We start from the raw sequence: 20471 nt of genomic DNA, 5'->3' as shown, positions 1-20471 counted from the left end.
CTTGAGTAGCAAGTACTCCTGCTGTCCATTCTGACACCTTGGAGCGACTCATTCTAGCCACACCTATCCTACCTGACCTCCACACAGGGGAAGGGGATCAGACTTTGCTGCCTTGGTGGAACTGGCAAATGGGAGAGGCACTGACAGCTCAGAAAAAGAGAGTGAAGAACAGTTTGGGGGGAAATGGTTACTTCAGTTCTGGATATGTTAGCTCTGAGGTTCCAAAGGGATAGCCTAGCAGACATTAACCAAGGCAATCTCAAATGTGGCCCTAGAATTTTGAATAATGTGCTGAGCTGGAACTGGAAATGTGAGTATATGCAGAAAAGGATTCACATAGTAGGCCCCAGCCTATCCTCAGAAAGGCCTGCATGCAAGGTTGACCCTTGGCTGGCATCTGGGAACTTGATTTGGGGAGTTTTTCCACCATTCCCTAACTGATAAGGATGGCCTGCTGTGCCTAAGACCATCCTGCATATCAGATATTTACATTACGATTCATAACAGTAGCAACATTACAGTTATGAAGTAGCAACGAAAATAATTGTATGGTTGGGTCACAACATGAGGAACTGTATTTAAAGGGCCAGAAGGTTGAGAACCACTGACCTAAATGGTTACATGACCTGACTCTTATTGGTCAGAAGAGGAAGGTCATTCTGCTTCATCCTGCAGACACAAATGAGGATGCCTCTTTTCCATTTTAAAGTACAGTTGTCTGAAATATAGCAGAAGGACAAAGTGACACTCAGGGGATGATTTAAAAGGGTTCCCAACTATTCCAAAAGCAAAATCTATTTAGCTAAGAATTAGAGCAGTGGTTCTCAACCTTCTGGCCCTTTAAATACAGCTCCTCATGTTGTGACCCAACCATAAAATTATTTTCGTTGCTACTTCATAACTGTAATGTTGCTACTGTTATGAATCATAATGTAGATATCTGATATGCAGGATGGTCTTAGGCGACCCCTGTGAAAGGGTTGTTTGACCGCCAAAGGGGTCGCGACCCACAGGTTGAGAACCGCTGAAATAGAGCAATAGAAAGATCCTTCTAACAAAATGTTAAAAATCAAAACAAAAACACTAAAGGAATTGTAAGGGCCATAACTATTCCTTGTAGCAAATCAATAATAATACTTTGGCCCTGGCCAGTTTGCTTCATGGTTAGAGCATAGGTCCTTGGACAGAAGGGTCTCAGGTTTGACTCCGAGTCAAGGGCCCATACCTTGGTTGCAGGTTCCCCAGCCCTGTTTGGGGTACATGTGGGAGGCAACGAATCGATCTCTCTCCCACGTCGATGTTTCTCTCCCTCTCTCCTCTCTCCTCTCCTCTCCTCTCCTCTTCTCTTCTCTTCTCTTCTCTTCTCTTCTCTTCTCTTCTCTTCTCTTCTCTCTCTCTCTCTCTCTCTCTCTCTCTCTCTTCCTCTCTCTTTTTATTCCCTTCCATTCTCTCTAGAAATCAATGGAAAAAATATCCTTGGGTGAGGATTTAAAAAAAAAAAAATGATACTTTATAAGATCTCTGGCAATGGATACAAGATCCCAAAATAGATTGTTAAGAAACTAATTAAAGCTTTCAGGAAGTGGTAATTGTCCAAAAAAAGCTCCTAGCCTATTATACAGAAACCTATGACTGTTCAACATTACGGCAGTCCCTGAACCAAGAACTCACATCAAAGTGCCAAAAGCACAAGTACCCCCTCAAACCTTCCCACTTCCACCCCTATCCCCACCCACCACCACCACCACCACCAGAGAAATCTTACCCCAGTGCCTTTCTGAAGGTGTCCCTAACTTATGATGTGGACCAAATCGGCTGGCCAGACAACTTACCTTACTTCTACATAAGTGAGTCAACAACGAGATACTTAGGAGACTCACTGTTCCGATCATTCATCTCACCAAGCTTACTCAGCAAGATGTGGTGTGTATTCTGTACCCAGTAATCAATGCCACCAATGACACTTTTCAATTTGATCTTTAGTCCACTTTACCTTGTCAGGTAGATAGAAGCTTCATTTATCATTTATCCCATAAGCTGAATAGTGAGGAGTCGCAATTAAGCCTGATCAATTCCAAGTTAATGGACGAATAGACACTATCCAGAGAACCTGACCTCAAAAGAGTGACTAAATTGTGTCACTTCACAATACAGAAACTATAATTAAATTTGGATCATCTTCCATTGTGGAGAATGTAAAAATGTTTGCAAGTGCTCAGAAGACAGCTGGATCATGGTTAAGGATCATTTTTGCAATTAAATGTGTAAGGAGGGTGAATATGTTATGGGACATGAAGCGGTAACTCTGTCTTCAAATAAGACATTAATACAGCAAAAGGAAAAAATACATCTGAAAGTGGTGGTGTGTTTTTTTTATTGCTTTGGGGGGGGGGAGAGAGAGAGAGAGAGAGAGAGAGAGAGAGAGAGAGAGAGAGAAACATCCATGTAAGAGAGAAATATCAATCAGTTGGTCTCCCACACACCCTGACCAGGGATGGAACCTGCAACCCGTTTATGTGACTGACGGGGAATTGAACCTGCCACCCTCTGGTGTATGGAACAACGCTCTAACCAAATGAGCCACACCAGCCAGGGCTCAAAGTGTTTTTTTGGGTTTTTTTTTCCAGAAGAAATGAGATTATTTATTTTTTTAAAAAGAGGAAAAATATAAGGGCTAATTAAGTGTCTTCAGAGATTTAATGCTTAAAAACAAAACAAACTTGCATAACTGCAATTATGGATCCCCAGTTATCATAAGGCCAGATATATTCAGGGCCTAATACACACATAATTACTGAGGGGAAAAAACACCTCATAATCTGTCCTAGAGATTGAAGAAACAATCACCACCAATACTCATAACCACGTGCTTTGGAACACAGAACATTTGGCCTCCTCTATGAGTAGATGGGTATGGCTGCCTGGGAAATCATCTCCTATGTATGTGTTAACAGATATCCCAGTTCTCTGATTTCTGATGTTACACAAAATTGATGGAGAGACCACAAATGGGCCTGCTGCCAATGCCAAGGGAATTCTAACTACCCCTTTTATGTGGAGTGCTATTTCTACACAATTCTTCCTCTGGCCAGAGATTATTCAAATGGATAGATAAAAGGAAGATTAGAAGTTCCTTATAAATTCTTTTTTTTTTTTAAGAAATTTTTTTAAATATATTTTATTGATTTTTTTTTTTTACAGAGAGGAAGGGAGAGAGATAGAGAGTTAGAAACATCGATGAGAGAGAAACATCGATCAGCTGCCTCCTGCACACCCCCTACTGGGGATGTTGCCCGCAACCGAGGTACATGCCCCTGACCGGAATCGAACCTGGGACCTTTCAGTCCGCAGGCCGACGCTCTATCCACTGAGCCAAACCGGTTTTGGCGAGAAGTTCCTTATAAATTCTTGTCTGGGAATAATATTCATAAAATGCTCCAGAGTTAGCTTATTAACTCTAGTCCTTAACACAGCATCGTCAGATGCCTTGCTTCAGATGCCTCACTCACCTCTTCCGGATTTCTACTTATAAAACAGATTGTTTTATCTTTTAGGAGCAGCCCTCCACTCTTCATTCATGATACAGAAAGGATGTATTTGCATATGAAAATTAGGGTAATCACAAAGACATGACATAACCAAATTATAAAATTAGAAAAAAGTATCTTTAGAAGAAGTAAAGTAGCCTGAAAACTTTCCAAGGCACTTCTGCTTCTTCAGAATGCAGTGTATTGGGAAGACCACAAGCTTTGGAGGCAAATGGACCCTTTCAACTCTGCCACATACTATGTTAAGTAGCAATAATACTTCAAGGAGGATCTTGAGAGGCTTAAATTATGAATTCACATTAAACACTGAAATAACCTCATATGAGCGAATAAAAGATAATCAAGGATGTGACATAACAATACTAGTTGAAACTATAAAACCTGGGAAACAGGTAAAAGGGTATATAATACTTGGGAAACAATTGGCAAGTTGACGCAGTTTAGAAATTGAAGTTTGTAAGACAGCTGCAATATAAACGAAAGTTCTAAGGACATGACATGGAACACAATATTCAAATGAAAAATGTTAAACTATTTGTTCCTTTCTGAACTGGAACCACAAATGGCACAGTTGTTGCAAAATAGAAGCTATAAATAGAAAATGAGCTTTTGTATTTGTCATCAGCCTTGTTTACTGGGAAATGAATGAAAATATTAAAGAAATATTAAAGCACTTCTTTGTTCCCAACTAGAATGCCAATTTACAAAATCCATTAAACTTTCCTGCTGCTTTCAGAGAATTTCCCAAATAGTACACATCTGCTTCTATTTCAAATGCATATTTGGGATTTCTTCACATGCTGGTCCTACCATGTCTTGCAAAAAATTAAGTCAAACGAAGAATCAATGTGTGTGTGTGTGTGTTTTAATTCCTATTTTTTTCATTTCCCCCTTTGTTCACTCTTCTCTCAATTCTCTTAACGAATCAAGCCAGGGGAAGTAGGACTTCCTGAAGAATATTCCATATGAGCAATAAATGCTGAATTTAGTATCCTGCCAAATGGTAACACTAAAATGAGTCAGATATATTACTAAGGTTATCCTATACTAGGGGCCCAGTGCATGAAATTTGTGCACTGGGTGGGGGGAGTATCCCTCAGCCCAGCTTGCACCCACTCCCGATCGGGCCTAAACTGGCAGTCAGACATCCCCCGCAGGTTCCCAGATTGGAGTGGATGCAGGCTAGGCTGAGGGACACCTGACTTCCCTCTCACAATCCAGGACTGCTGGCTCCCAACCACTCGCCTGCCTGCCAGCCTGATCACCCCCTAACTGCTCCCCTGCCGGCCCAATCGACATCTAACTGCTCCCCTGCCGGCCTGATCACCCCCAACTGCCCTCCCCTGCCGGCCCAGTCCCCCCCAACTGCCCTCCCCTGCTGGCCATCTTGTGGCTGTGGGCAACACCATCTTTGAGGGCATGGTAGTCATTAGCATATTCCCTCCTTATTGGCTGTGGGCACCACCATCTTTGAGAGCAGGGCAGTCAATTAGCATATTACCTCCTTATTGGCTGTGGGCACCACCATCTTTGAGGGTAGGGCAGTCAATTAGCATATTCCCTCCTTATTGGCTGTGGGCACCGCCATCTTTGCAATGGCATGAGAGTCAATTAGCATATTCCCTCTTTATTAGATAGGATAACAAAAAGCTAATATGTAAATTGTCCTTTCAACCGGGAGTTCGACCAGGGGGCAGGGCTGGCTGGCCAACTGCCCACGGCCCCTCCCCCCAACAGGCCACACCCCCAATCAGCCCCCCTACCCCAATCAGGGGAAGGGCCAGCTGGCCAACCTTCTGTGTCCCCTCCCCCTGGCCAGCCTGGCTCGATCGGCCCCAACTGGGGCAGGCCAGCTGGACCCCACCTGTGCACAAAGTCGTGCACCAGGCCTCCAGTGTTTAAAATAAATGTCTAAACTAGGGGTGGGCAAACTTTTTGACTCGAGGGCCACAATGGGTTCTTAAACTGGACCGGAGGGCCGGAACAAAAGAATGGATGGAGTGTTTGTGTGAACTAATATAAATTCAAAGTAAACATCATTACATAAAAGGGTACGGTCTTCTTCTTTCAATCGTTTTATTCATTTCAAACGGGCCGGATCCGGCCCGCGGGCCGTAGTTTGCCCACGGCTGGTCTAAACCAACATGGCTTGTACCCTCCTTCACCCAGGCGATTCTCTATTTGTAAGTACATGACTCTCCCACATCTTCATATTGAACTAGAAACCAAATGTCTTCCCCCCCTTCCTCCCCCCAATATTTTTACATCTTTCTCTCTTTCCAGTTTTACTGTCATCACTCTAGGTTAGATAACTGATGATGATGATGTTAACTGGTAATATCACAATAGTTCCTTCATTGTGTTTTTTTTTCTTCCCATCTCTCTTCAGTCCACTGTGTTCTGAACACTGTACCACACCAGTCTTCCTGAAACATGAAAAACGATCTTACCATTTAGAACTAAAATTCATCAAGAGACATGTATAGTCTAAATAATACAAATAAATAAATAAAAGAATTCTGTGTTTCACACACTAATGATTGTAAACCTACTTTTGCTCCCCCTGTATAATCACTGATCATAAAGAAAAACTAAATCTTGAGCTATAGCAAAATCTTACAGAATCTAGTCTTCAGGTATGTGTTCTTGTGATTTTGCCCAAGCAGTTCACTACAGGAAAACAATCCTATATAATAAAAGGGTAATACACAAATCAACCAAATGGCGGAATGACCGGTCGCTAGAATGCACACTGACCACCAGGGGGCAGATGCTCGACACAGGAGCTGTCCCCTGGTAGTCAGTGTGCTCCCAAAAGGGGAGCACCGCTCAGCCAGAAGCCGGGCTCACATCTGGCGAGCACAGTGGTCATGGCAGGAGCCTCTCCCACCTCCACGGCAGCACTATGGATGTCCGACTGCCGGCTTAGGTCCGCTCCCTCTGGGCCTAAGCCGTCATTCGGACATCCCCCGAGGGCTCCCAGACTGAGAGGGCACAGGCAGGGCTGAGGGACTGCCCCTCCCCATGCACAAATTTCATGCACCGGGTCTCTACTACCATATATTTACAAACAAACATGAAAATCAAAACAATAATTCATTGTCAACTGATTTTCAATTTCTAAGAGCAAATATGTCTTTCCTGTGAAGATGGGGGCTTTGTCTTTTAATCATTTGCTGAATTCTCAATACCTTAACATTGCCTGGCACCTAGTAGGTACAAAATAAATATTTTTTTAGTGAATATACTACAGTGGAACAATAGGACAGTTCACACACAGCTTTGTTTTAATATTTATTGGTAGAAATAGATCTTCAAGGCATACTTTGTGTTTATATAAATTCTACATTCTCTTAAGGGTATTTCGTTTTGTTTTATTTGGTGTTTTCGGCTTTCAAGTGAACTTAACATATTATCTATGCATTTGATTCTTTATAGACATTCTTTAGACTCTAAAATAAAATCTGAGAATCCATGCATATTGTGTACTTTACTTATTATAATCGAAGAATTTTTGCACTTTCTAAAAAGTCACAAAAAGGCTGGACTCAAGTTAAATAACCTATATGTTCTAAAATGTCCACGTTCCATTTCTGAATAAAGAAAGACTTGTTCAGAATTATATATTGCTTGCTGTCTAAGAAGTCAGATTGTCAGAGACGCTTCATTAAATTATCTATTTTTAAATATCTTAATCCACTCCCAGAGACAATCTTGTAAATATTAAATATTGTGCCATATGCAGTAATAGCTGAAAGCTTAAATCACAACCACACTGGTATCATTTAGACTGAATATTTTCACTTTAAAATTATATAGCTATATATACACATATGGTATGCTGCATATTAAATTTAACATTTTAAGTAACTTAAAAACATTTAGCAAACATTCAGCCAAACATTTTTTCATAAGATATTTTCCTTAGAATAAAAAGGTAATGAAAGGCTTATTTAGACACCAATGTCTGGACACAGTACTAAGACTATGGAATTTGAAGTTTCAAGTAAAGTCTATTGTACTATTAAGAAAAAGAAGATTGATTTTTAACCCACCGAACTGTGCAGTGTATACAAAAGTGCTTAGCATGACAAAATCACCAAAATAATTGTAAAGGTTATTTGGTTCTAGCAATATTAATTATTCTGTACTTTTGAATAATTTAACATTTGCATTTTAAATTTTATATAAATGTTCTCTTTTTAACAAGTTAAAAAAACACACAAAAATAGTTTAACTATAATAATGTTACTTTTCATCCTGGATAGTTCATCACAAATAACAAAAGAATGCGTGAATACTCAGCTCCACTGAAATGCAGTACTTTAATAAATCCATCACTTCATCCATTCTATGCTATACTGGACCCTAAGACAGGATGTCGACATACGGGACAAGTGCAATTCTCTGAGAGCCATCGGTCAATACAATGGATGTGAAATTCATGCATGCAAGGTAATTGCCTGAGCTTGTTTCCAGTTACATAGTCACTGATACAAACACTACAGATTTTACCTAGTTCACTGTCAATACTGTTATGCTCATAGTTTCGGGTAGAAAGATTGTCAATCTGCTCTTTGGTTAAGCCACGTATGCGATCACCATCATCACTTTCATTCAGTAAAAAGAAGTGAGCAAGGCGAAGAATAGGTAGTGTTCCAGTTTCCATTAAGTTATTTGAATTCCGCAACTGCCTACTACTTCTACTATCACTGTTTTGGATATGAGGCTGAGTGGTCTCATTTTCACCATTCATTTCAGTGTTGTCTTCTTGAGCCCATCTGTCCTGAGAGGAACCTTCATGGTGCTGACTAATGTCATTCACTAGGTTACTCAGTTCTGAATCCATCTCTGGTAAACGCTGACCATTTCTCTGAATCTCTGACTCAGATTCGGCCTCCATTAGAGAACTCAGTTCTCCAAATCCAGTCATGATCTGCCTTAAAATTGACCGAAGAGCCAATGAGGATGGTTCAACTAGCTCATTCTCAGATACCCTACGAAGAGGAACTGTTATGGTACTAACATAGGTTCGAATACCTGACCGCTCTAAACGAGAAATAGTTCGGCGAAAGCCCCCACTATTGCTTTCAATAGTGACTGTATTTTCTGCTAGCCCCACTCGAGATCGAGTTCTATTCGCAATACTATCCCGATCTCTGTTCTCTCCAGGACGAATCCTTCTCACTTGAAGGTCCAATGTGATTGTTGGATGTCGTGCAGCACTTGAAGATCTGCTAGATTCTTCTCCTTCTTCTACTGTTATTCTTGACACGAGTCTTGAGTTAGAGAATGGGGTATATGCTGTTCCTCTGCGTGCTCTATCTTGTTCTAAAAAGACACGAGTTATACCTCTCCTCCTATCAGACCTTCTAATGGTTTGTTGTAAAGATCTACCTTCTCTTTGTGAATTATGATAAACAGTGTCATTTTGTCTCTGAATTGGTGAACGGCTTCGACTACTGAAAGTAGACCGTAATCTTATTGGCTCTAATCTTTGGTTTGTATTCCTCACTGTCACATTAGTTCTAGCCCCATTTTCCCAAACATGTGCTGCTCCAAATCGTTGCCCATCCCTTTGCCCAAGTTCACTACCACCTGACTGGTTTGTGTGACTACTGAAATTAGCACGTGGAGCACTAGTTCTAGGAATGCCAACTGCTCTCCCAGTTCCATTTCTTAAACTTCCTGAGGTTGAGAAAAATCTTGCTACTGAATTCTGCCCTCTTGAGTCAAGCCTAGTCCTTGAAATGTTGGAACTACTACCACTGAAATTCACTGAAGTTTGGCTTCTTGTTCGCCTAGCCACAGGACTAGGTGATCTTTGCTGTCTCTCTGTAGTATGATCACTGCTAACGTCTGAAAGTGGAATGCCTATATTATCTTCATCATGAGTTTCAAATCCTCTGTTCTCATGATTGATGTGGATTTCCAGACTAAACCGAAACTCTCCACTATTTGGATTTGTTCGACTCACAGCTCTCCAAGTTTGATTCCCATTTTGTCCACTTCGAATTGCATTGCCTGTGCGGCGAAAGGTATTTAACCATTCTAGTAGAAAATCTTCATCTGAACTTTCTCTAGGGACTGCTGAGTCTGGAAAGCAAGTCAAATCAATTTAAGATCAATTCTTAAAATCCATCCTTAGATTGTTTATTAAAAGCTTGTAAGATAAACTTTTCATTAAATTAAATTATATTGAAGAACATTTGTGCATTTTAATAAAAACTGGCAAAAAACAATTTTGTAAAAGATATACACTATAAGCATATTAAAATATATTTATGTATAATACTATTTATGCAAAGCTGTGAGGAAATCCTTGTTTTCTATATGCCTGTTATTGGCAAAATATTAAGGCAAATGAGAAATATGTCTATACCAAAATTATACATCTAGACTGTTTTATTCATATAGCAATATACTGTGGAAAATTTATACATAATTCATCCTAAATTTGTGGAATCCTTCTGGTAAGGGTAACTCAATTGACATTTTTGCAACTAGGTATTTTTTTAACCTTGGGAATTTTATCCTATTTCTCAGGAATTGCCAAAAATGTACAGCTAAAGAAATCTGGCTTTCTGAATACAATGTTAGAACTATATTATGTGAAACTGGGAAATTTTAGGATGTTACGTTCTCTATAGCTGGATCCTTATCTGTAAATTAGAGTTAGCAGTATAAATGTCACAGTGGATAAAATAAGCTATTGTATATAAAATGAATAGTACAATACCTGGCACTCACAAAGCATTCAATAAATGTTAGCCATTATACATAATACCACAAAATACATTTTCTGTTCATTTACAACATAAGTTCCATGAAGACTAAGGGCTTTATTTTATTCACTGGTAAATTTCCAACCTCTATAAGAGTATCTGATGCAAATCAGATGAACAATTAATTTTATTGAATGAATCAATTTTAGAAATAAATGTGTTCCTGATAGACTGCTTTAATCTGATACTACTACTGTGGTAATAGCTTCAATTTTCCTTATTTAACCAGTAGATTATACAAAGTGCAAAACTAAATGAAAGGCCTACTAATGCACATTAACTACATAGACTTTAACCTTAAAGTTTATTCTACTCAAAAACAGCTATTAAATGAGATTGCTTTGGTTTTCGTTTCATTACCGCAATCTCTCATAAAAAGCTTTTTTAAAAAAAGATATGTTTTTGTTGATTTCAGAGAGACTAAGGGAGAGAGAGAGAGAGATAGAAATATCAATGATGAGAGAGAGCTGATCAGCTGCCTCCTGCACATGGGGATTGAGTCCAAAACCCAGGCATGTGCCCTGACCGGGAATCAGTTAGTTACCTCCTGGTTCATGGGTGGACACTCAACCACTGAGGCAAACTGGCTGGGCAAAAACTTTTTTTAAATGTTGACTTAAGGTTGTTAATCAGCTGCTGGTACCATAAAATAAACACCAACTTTAGCCATACTCTAAAGATATAAACTATTTTATACGTGGTAAGTACATTTTCAATTAAAACAAAGGACCAGTATTACCAGTTGTACCAATACGGTAGCATAATTACATATCTAAACATAAAGTAGAAAAAGGGTTAATATCCAATTTCCATTTTAATTTGGAAAAAGACATAGTAAAACGCAGGTAAACATGACCTAAATGGTACTTCCTTCTTTAATTACTAGAATGTAGTGATAAGGGTGTGTGTCCAAGAGTTCACTATTTATCTAACAAAATCTATCCTACCTTTCTTCTATTGTAAATGCAGCGTAATGGTCACGTTGGACTGCCTGGCAGTTAGGTGTGGCTATATGACTAAGTTCTCATCAATGGGATGGGAGTGGAAGTGATTTATCTCTTTCAAGCTGGTGCCTGCATCTCCTTCATGCCAGCTGGAACCTAGATACGACTGTGATTTAGCTTGATCATGCAAACAGTACCCTGGAGAAGCTGTGCCCAATAAAGCTTTGTGTCATAGTGGAGAGGTCCTATAACTATCCTGTCCAATGCAGACGCCAATAGGCACATTGACTATTAAGTACTTGAATGTGGCTAACATGACTGTGGCACTGCATTTTTTTATTTCATTTAACCTTAAGTAGTCACATGTGGACAACACAGTTATAGAAACTGCTGATTGGATGGGTTCCAGGAGGATTTATGGAGCAAAGTTTGCCTACCTTCCCTGGCCTGATAACATGAAAGAGATATAAACTTCTATTTTATTGAGCCATTGCATTTTTTGGTTATTAATCATCTTTGCCCTAAATAATATAAAGCTCTTACATTACATATGAAACTACTAGTAATAAATACCTCTGGGGAAGGAAGTGGACCTGGTAAGAGGGACATTAAAGTTGGCTTTACTTTTAAACTTTATATATACTTCTTAGTTTGAATTCTTTTCACAAGAACTTTGTTTTTATCACAACTTCTTATATTATGACTTAGTATTTGCTCAATAAAATGACAAAGCAAACACAAAAACAACAAAACAAGAAAAACAGGTTTCCTGATGCAGTCATTCTGTATTGCCCTACATAAATTTTTAGAAGCTAGGTTTAGTTATATTATTTTAAAGAAAGTAGTGTGTACATTCTAAGATTAAAAAGAACTATGCTGGTAATTAACTTAATTGTATACTATTTCATATATGTGAGCTCCCTGAAGGCAATCTGTGTGTAAGACATCTCTGTATTTATAGTGCCTGTCCATACTACCTAATTACACATCCCTGTCCTATTTATTGCTTAATTATACTGCTTTGCATATAATATATAAATGCTGAGTAGTACATCAAAACTGGAAAACATTAAAAAAATATTCTACAAGATCTACTAAATTGCCCTGACCGGTTTGGCTCAGTGGATAGAGCATCGGCCTGCGGACTGAAGGGTCCCGGGTTCGATTCCAGTCAAGGGCATGTACCTTGGTTGCGGGCACATCCCCAGTAGGAGATGTGCAGGAGGCAGCTGGTCGATGTTTCTCTCTCATCAATGTTTCTAACTATCCCTCTCCCTTCCTCTCTGCAAAAAACCAATAAAATATATTTTAAAAAAAAAAAAGAAAAAGAAAAGATCTACTAAGTTCATTTCTGCAACTGCTCTAATCAGACATGTCCCTTACGGAAAGGAGTCCACAGTACCTCTGGTATTTGTCCTGTTTCTAAAGTCAGGCTGAGATGCCAGTTGTTCCTTGACTCCATCTAACCGCTGTTGTAGTTCTTCTGATGTTATTTCTCCTAAAACAATGAAAAACTGTTCACTGAAATGAAAAACTTTAAATTACAAAGTTTTATTATAACTCATGAAAGGTAAGACTAATCTTTAGCTGTAGAAGATATTTTATTGTTTTCATGTTCTATACATTGAATACAGTTAAAAATATTTAAATGGTGCAAGGTTGTGTTTCATTAATTAATATTTTATTAAAATTAAGATTTTATTTTAATAATAAACTACCCTCTGTTGATACACTTAAGCTATAATTCCATGAATTTTTGTCAGAGTTAAAAAGAAATTAAGAAGGGAGTATTTATAGAGAAAATTTCATCTAATAGATGTGTTTTACTTGAACTTTATTTACTTGAACTGTACCTCAATAGTTCATTATATGGGTCATCAATATATAATATGCAAATGTGCACTATATAAATATATAATATACAAGCATACAAATTTCAATGAATTCATTTGTAAAATAAATTTGTAAAAAATTTACAGAGCACATTGGACTTTTTGGTAGTTATTAATTCAGTTAAATTAATTATAATACTTCAAATAAGTTACAATTGGGTTTTAACTAGAGGAGTCCCCCTTTATCCATGGGGGATAAGTTCCAAGACCCCCAGTGGATGTCTGAAACTATGCATAATATCAAACTATATATATACTATGTTTTTTCCTATACATACCTATGATAAAGTTTAATTTATAAATTAGGCATACCAAAATATCAACAACTATCATAATAATACAATAAAAATATACTATAATTAAGTTATTTGAATGGCTTTCGGCCATTAAGTAAAATAAGGCTTACTTGAACATAAATACCACAGTATCACCATAGTTGACCTAATAACAGAGACAGCTACTAAGTGAGTAATGGGTGGGTAATGTATGCAGGGTGATAGGATGGACAAAGGGATGGTTTACATCCAGGGCAGGACAGCACAAGATTTCATAATGGTATTCAGAATGGCATGAAATTTATTTCTTACCTTGGATAACTGAAACCTTGGGAAAAGAAACCATGGATAAGCAAGGGGGAGAGGGGATGGATACCCAACTACAATAATTTGTACAAATATTACTTAAGAGAAATAGGGCCACCTATGTAAATATTTGACACTATTATGTACATTAACCTGTCTGATAGTTTGGCATTCGTATAACAGTGCTCTATGTATAATATTCTTACCTATTTATAAAATACACAAGTAAGCCAATGATTTTCTATTTTGTTATATTAAAAAGCTCTTGCCCTGGCCAGTGGACTCAATTGTTTGGAGTGTCCTCCTATATACAGAAAGATTGTGGGCTCGATTCCTGGTCAAGGCACATACCCAGTTGGGGCATGTATAGAAGGCAACCAATTGATGTTCTCTCTCACATTGATGTTTCTCTCTCTCTCTCTCTCTCTCTCTCTCTCTCTCTCTCTCTCTCCCCCCCCCCCTCTCTAAAATCAATAGGCATATCCTTGAGTAAGGATAAAAAAAAAATACAGAATATTTTGGGAGAAGGAAGAAGGGGGAAAAACTCTCCTTATTTTAAAATTCTTCCTTGATGATGAAAAAGGTGTTTTCTCTTTTACCCATCTCTTACCCGGGGTGCCTAAAAGATTATGGTCTCTCATTAGTCGGTAATCTTCATCACTGAGTTCACTAATAAACTGATAATAAGCTTCCTCTCTGTGGAGACGCTCTTGCTGCCATCTTCTCTCATTTTCAGGATGATCATGGTCTTGAAATAAGGTTTCTTCGCCACCATCATCTGATGTAGATCTAGACTGATTCATACTGAGATTCCTGGCTTTCTGTTCAAACAATATATATAAAATTCAAGGTATTAGTCATAGACTACACATGGCTTCATGTTTTCAACTTAGTTTTTTAAACTCATTTAAAAATTTTGTCCCCTACTCAAAGATTTCACGTAACAAATCTTACAATGAAGAACTTCCATATAAAATCAAAACCAGCTTCTAGGAGCTAGAACACAATTGGACCTACTTCTTTGCCTAAAGCTATCATTTAAGTCAGACTGGCTTTGGTTTCACCACACATTTCTCATACCTGAATACCAAAGTGATTATCTCATTTTTTACCCTTTGACTCTCCAGTACAGTTGGTCTAAAAGCCTTCCTTCATTAATGTTTCAAATATCTAGGTTCTTCATGTTAGCAAATTTTAAGCGTGAATCATACACCTCCTTTATTTAATAAGCAAATGGCTACTGGGAAGGTATTATTTTGAGCAAGGGTATTCTTCCCAAAATAAAGCTCATAAATGTAATATTACATCCCCCACACCAACCCAACTGTACTTTTGTTGAGGTAAAAATAATTTAGCTGACTGTATCTATTGAATAGACTTAGAGTTGATGTCTCCTTAAATCTAACAGGAAAAAAATACCCAATGCATGGCTCTGAGGTTTGTTAAAGTGTGTCAGAGCATTTTGTGTCTCCCTATCCCAAACCTCATCTCTAAACCTGGAATGGTCTAGTCTCAGAGGTTTCAAGTGCCTCTGAAACGTCCTGATGCTACCTAGGCAAACACTATCTTCGGGATTATATTTAAATGTCATTCCTGAGCAGCTTAATTTTAAACTATTAGAATATCAAGGGAAGAAATTATTTGTTTCATAAATATTTTTTTAAATACGTTTTTATTGATTTTTATGGGGGGCGGGGGGGAGAGAAACATCAATGATGAGAATCATTGATTGATTGGCTGCCTCCTTCACAACCCTCACTGGGGATTGAGCCCACAACCTGGGCAAGTGCCCTGACTGGGAATCAAACCAGTGACCTCTTGGTTCATGGGTAGACCACTGAGCAACACGAGCTGGGCTAACCAAATCTATTTAGTAAGTCATGAAAGCAACAGTTATCAACTAGGAGTGCACATCAAACTCACAGGAGAAAATTTTAAGAAATACAGATGCCCAGATCGTATCCCTAATCCTGGGTCAGAATTCTCCACGGTAGGGCTAAGTCAATCTTTAAGAGCTAACTTGGGTGTTTCTGTGGGTGGATAAAGAAGCCATTCCTTAATAATTTCTGGTATGTGATATGTAACACATAATTTAATAGAGGCTGGGCGATTAAATGACTATGTTGCCAGTGAAGCAACAGTTGTGACTCTCAGTGTTTAATAAACCAACTACTTTATTTATTTTTAATCCTCACCCGAGGATATTTTTCCATTGATTTTTAGAGTACAAGAGAGAGGGAAAGACAGAGAGAAATACTGATATGAGAAACATTGATTGGTTGCCTCCTGCCCAAGCCCCTACCAGGGCAGAGGCCGGGGAGGAGCATGCAGGACCCATTGACCAGAATGGAACCTTGGACCCAGGACTTGGGTTTCAGGCCGATGCTCTACCCACTGAGCCAAAGCGTCTAGGACGCAAACTACCTGAAATATAAAGTGAAATCAGCCTACATGTCTAAACTATTTTATGAGTAAGCAACAATCCAATCCCATGCATATTCTAACATTAAATTACAATTCAAGGATTTTTTTAAAGTCATGATTACATCCTTTTTAAGGAAAGATCTAGTAGCACGATCCAATCAACTGCAAAATAACATTACTAAAGACTCAAGACTTCTTTTTAGTTTCAGAATAATAGGACTAGGTCATCATTAGTAAAGAGCGTATTTGGTAGGTACAGCAGGAATATGATTTTTGTATTAAACAATTTAAGAATTTGAATCCTATCATAAAATCAAGCTACCCTAACAGTATTCAAAACTTAAGCGCTTTTCCTCACAGGTAATGTTCTTGTCTAACTAACTATAACTACATCAAAATGAATACCTTACTTTCCTTTCAACATGCTTTTAATATAGGCAATGGCATCCATCTTTCAATGGTTTCTGTGTTTCTGAAGCTGCCCATCTGAAGCAATAAAAGATGGTTCAAGTATCGAACAAGTCGTCTCCTTGAAGGGTGGGGGCCGCTGGTAGTCCCCCACCCTGCTGCAAAACCAAAGCAACATCTCCACTGGATTTTGGTAGACGCTCACCTAGAAAATTAGGCCCCCGAATAACTCGATCATGAAAAGCTCCCCAAGGCCTTGTCTCACCCCAGACACCAGGCCTGGCCTCCTACACTGCCACTGCTCCCGGGATCACAGCTCCCCCGTCCACGGCCGGCCTTCCTATCGCGTTCCCATTCGGACGTGGCCAGCGTTGGGTGACTCCAACTTACTTCTAAACCTGCACTTTCTTGCCACCCCCGCCCTCCATACGGCTACTGGTTCCTTCCCCGGCGGTTGCAACAGGGGGCTCGCGCCCGGTTCGGTCTCCGCCACAATAAACAGACCCGGCTCGAGTCCAACCAACCTCTTCCCAGCTCGAGTCAGGCTTCCCTTCGCGACCTCGCCTCCCACAGGGAGGCAGGTGACAGACGGCGCATCTGGGCCAATCACCAGTTAGGGGAGCTCCGCCAGAGAGCAGTTAACCAATCGGAGGAGAGACGAGGGCCGTCCAGGATGGCCGGCTTTCTCAGCGTCTCCCGGAAGTCGTGGTGGATCCCCGCGCGTTCTCTTGAGCTCCCCTCGCCAGCCGCTGGGCTGTTCGGCCCCTGCCCGGAGGAAAGTCCGTGGCAGGTGCTTTTCCTTTCAGGTCCCGGGGCTGTGACCGGGAGGCAGAGGCTTGCCCCGGGAGGCCGCTGCGCCCTCTAATCTCTACTGAAGCCGGGGCTACAGCTTGGGATGGTTCTTCTGGAGGGAGGATGAGGAGGGGGAATTGCCGGCCCAGCCGTTGTTCCCCACGGCCAGGTTAACCCCCAGTGTGGAGAGGAGACGCTCGGGAGTGCTACTGAGAAGTGCGTCCGGCGGGACCCCGGAGGCCCGCCTGCCGCGTTCCGTCCTCCACGCCGCGGTCTCAGCGCTCGCGCTCGGGCGTCGCTGGGCCTCCTTACTGCAGCGCCAAGCACCCCGCCGCTCCGCTCGGCGCTCATAGCAGCCGCATAGCCCCTGGAGCACCGCCTGCTTTCCATCCTTGGGAAGTACCAGCACCTGCGCTGAGCTTTGGCGTCGCTTGTCTGTTCCCGGCTACCTACTGTCCGGCTGTCCCGTAGCTAACCAGCCAGGCTCTTGTTCATTGGGACCTGGAAATGACAAATCCTAATCAACTCTGGAGTGCTTATATTTGTGTTTCTTCACTGTACCGCTAGGAAGGCACTTTGAAACCCCTCACATTCACGTCTCTGATACTATTTCTGAGATGAGACAAACTCGCCATTAGTTAAGCCCTTAACTAGGACTCTGCCTCGTTATAAACTACATTCCTGACATCCTACTATCCACAAGATTTAATCATGGCGCAATGCTCACCCTGCTGTTATTCACTTCATTCATTTATTCATTCAGGGAATGAGGAGCTACTCTATCCCCACCATGGTACTGAGCGCTTGGGTAACAATCTTTAGCATGGATGAGCTACCAGTGTGGATGGACAGGTAAAAAAGAAGTCAGCGTATTCTTATGGATATTAAAATGGAAATACATACTGCAGTCTACAAGGCCCTTCAGATATTTTTGCTGCATACCTCTACAGACTATCTTTTCTTGGCATCACAGGACAACCATCAGAGGAATTCCTAAGCAATGCTGAACCCTATATATATTGAATTTCCTTTATCTCCCAGGTTTCAGCTCAGAAGTCATTTCAAGGATTTTTTAAATGATACCTTTGAAGTGACACCCTCAACGCACCCTCCAGCCAAATCTCCACACATAAAACTAGGAAAACGTCCCTTTGGGAGCTCCCATAGCTCCCTCTGTATAACTATCTTAGCACATTCTTTCTTAAATACTTACTGAATGCCCCTATGTATTAGGTACTAGTGATAACAGCAGAGAATAAGCCAATAAAGGTCCTTGCCCTCCTTTCCAATGGAAACAGAGAGCCACTGAGAAAGTACTCACAATGATTTTCTGTTAATTTATAAGTCTCCCCATCTAAGAGTCTAAATTCCTTAAGTTTTAACAAATGATTTTATTCATTTTTATAGTCCCAGAACTTAGCACAGCACTTGGCACAACATTCTCCTCAGACTATTGGATGGATGAGCAGAGAAAAATGCAAACAAGATTAATGCATGTTAGTACAATGACCTCAAAAATTGTGAGTACAAGTTAGAGAAAACCTCTTATAAGGTATACCAAACCCAAGCAGAAATAATTTTATATATCTATATGCGTTTTAAAGAGTGTAATATTCCATTGAGTGCAAAAGTATTTTTAATATTAAACTGATAAAACGTATATATCCTAAGAGTCAAAATCCAATTAAATGATTTACCTGATGAGAAGCTTCCGATTTTTGTGAGTAGATAGGCAATATATGTAAGTTGAATCCAATACCTTGCTTCAGTTTTTGTAGCCAAGACGAAGTGACTAGAGAAAGAGAGTAGAAATGATACCTAGAACAGAGAGATGAATCATTCTGGATATCTGTATTTCCAGGTATCAGGACCTGCCAAAATCTCTGCTGTAATCTCCATTTACTGGAATGGTACCTGGCCTTTTTAGTGTGTATGCATCTTTTAACTCCAGGACTTTTTACAATTAAGAATTTTAAAATGAGGTATTTTGTTATGGCACCCTAGCAAAGTAATACACTCCCTATAGCAATAGTTTAGAGTTTTATTCTCCTAGCAATTCCTCCAGATAGAAGTGTGAGCCCAGGGAAATGGAGGCTTCAACCTTCTAAACCTGTGTTCTAGAGAAGTCCATCATTTCCTTTCAGAGAACTTGGCCGATGCTTGTAAGGAGCAGCTCTAACCATGTGACCTCATCTCTCTGGCCACAGCTATTTAAAACAAGATACATATCCCAGATCTTCTGGCAATTTGGAATTATGTCATGGAAACTTCGTTGGTTAACTGTGAGTAAAGAACTGAAGGGTCATACAGACTAAAAGACTAAGACCTCTCAGGTGGAGACTATAGGCAAGTAGGTAAGAACTGTAATTAGAAAAGAAACAAAGAGCATTCTGTTTCCCCAAGGGGCTCAGCTATTTTGCCAATAAATGGGTTTGTGAGATTCTCTTTTTAATTGGGTTCTTTTACTGGGGTTCTTACAGCTGAAGAACCTTCCTTTGATCAGCCAGAGTTCAGGACAGGATACAAAAATCACTCTACCCCTTTAGGTCAGAAAGGTATTTATTACAGGGAATTGGACACCTAAATATTTGCAATGGATCAAGGAGTCGGCTCTAAGTTGAGCATCAGGCTGACTCCCACATTCATACGGGGCCCAATCTGAGAGGAGAGGTACCTCTGATGTTGCCACTGGAAGTGTTAAGTTCAAGAATGCACTGCCTCAGCTACTACAATACGGTGATCTTGGAAGCCAACATCAGAAAACCTCTGCCATCAGAGCCAGCAATTACCTCTTAACACTATCAGACCTGGTAACCCAGAGCTGAATCACTACTGCAGAAAATCTCACCTTCCCAAAACCATCAGAAAAATAGCCCCAAGTGGGTAGAAACATGGCCTCTGCTTTGGTTCAGTTTTCCACATTTTGGTGAATACATTTAACTCGAAGAAATAATTTGCATCCAGAACTGTGATTGCAAGAAAGTCTGGGTAACATCAATTTTAGTTCTGCAGACTTTTTTTTTTAATATATTTTATTGATTTTTTTACAGAGAGGAAGGGAGAGGGATAGAGAGTTAGAAACATTGATGAGAGAGAA

General features: G+C 40.0%; 1 protein-coding gene across 2 annotated transcripts; it reads right to left on the bottom strand.

The window, feature by feature from the left end:
• Nucleotides 1–7854: 7854 nt before the first annotated feature.
• On the bottom strand, nt 7855–17579 carry RNF6 (ring finger protein 6). 2 transcript variants are annotated; one of them, XM_081084977.1, is made up of 4 exons: nt 17107–17579; nt 14361–14571; nt 12680–12775; nt 7855–9644 (listed from the first exon to the last, which is right to left on the bottom strand). In XM_081084977.1, exons 2-4 carry the CDS (start codon nt 14551–14553, stop codon nt 7900–7902), a joined length of 2034 nt encoding a protein of 677 aa, XP_080941103.1. In that variant the 5' UTR covers nt 14554–14571; nt 17107–17579; the 3' UTR covers nt 7855–7899. The 2 variants fall into 2 exon arrangements, with proteins under 2 accessions (XP_080941103.1, XP_080941104.1); XM_081084978.1 differs by having other exon boundaries at nt 16788–17150.
• Nucleotides 17580–20471: the final 2892 nt, after the last annotated feature.

The sequence above is a fragment of the Myotis nattereri genome (genome assembly GCF_964212035.1).
Source record: "Myotis nattereri genome assembly, chromosome: 2".
Taxonomy (NCBI): domain Eukaryota; kingdom Metazoa; phylum Chordata; class Mammalia; order Chiroptera; family Vespertilionidae; genus Myotis; species Myotis nattereri.
Note: the sequence above shows the minus strand (reverse complement) of the source record. Positions and strands in the feature narration are given on the sequence as shown.

Bases quoted from the DNA above. Each gene is read 5' to 3' on its own strand.
- RNF6 (XM_081084977.1), bottom strand. From the start codon at position 14,553: ATGAATCAGTCTAGATCTACATCAGATGATGGTGGCGAAGAAACCTTA. The intron at 12,776-14,360 runs GTAAGAGATGGG...TCATTGTTTTAG, and splicing joins TAATCTTTTAGGCACCCCGG to GAGAAATAACATCAGAAGAA. The intron at 9,645-12,679 runs GTACTGTGGACT...CTTGCTTTCCAG, and splicing joins AAACAGGACAAATACCAGAG to ACTCAGCAGTCCCTAGAGAA.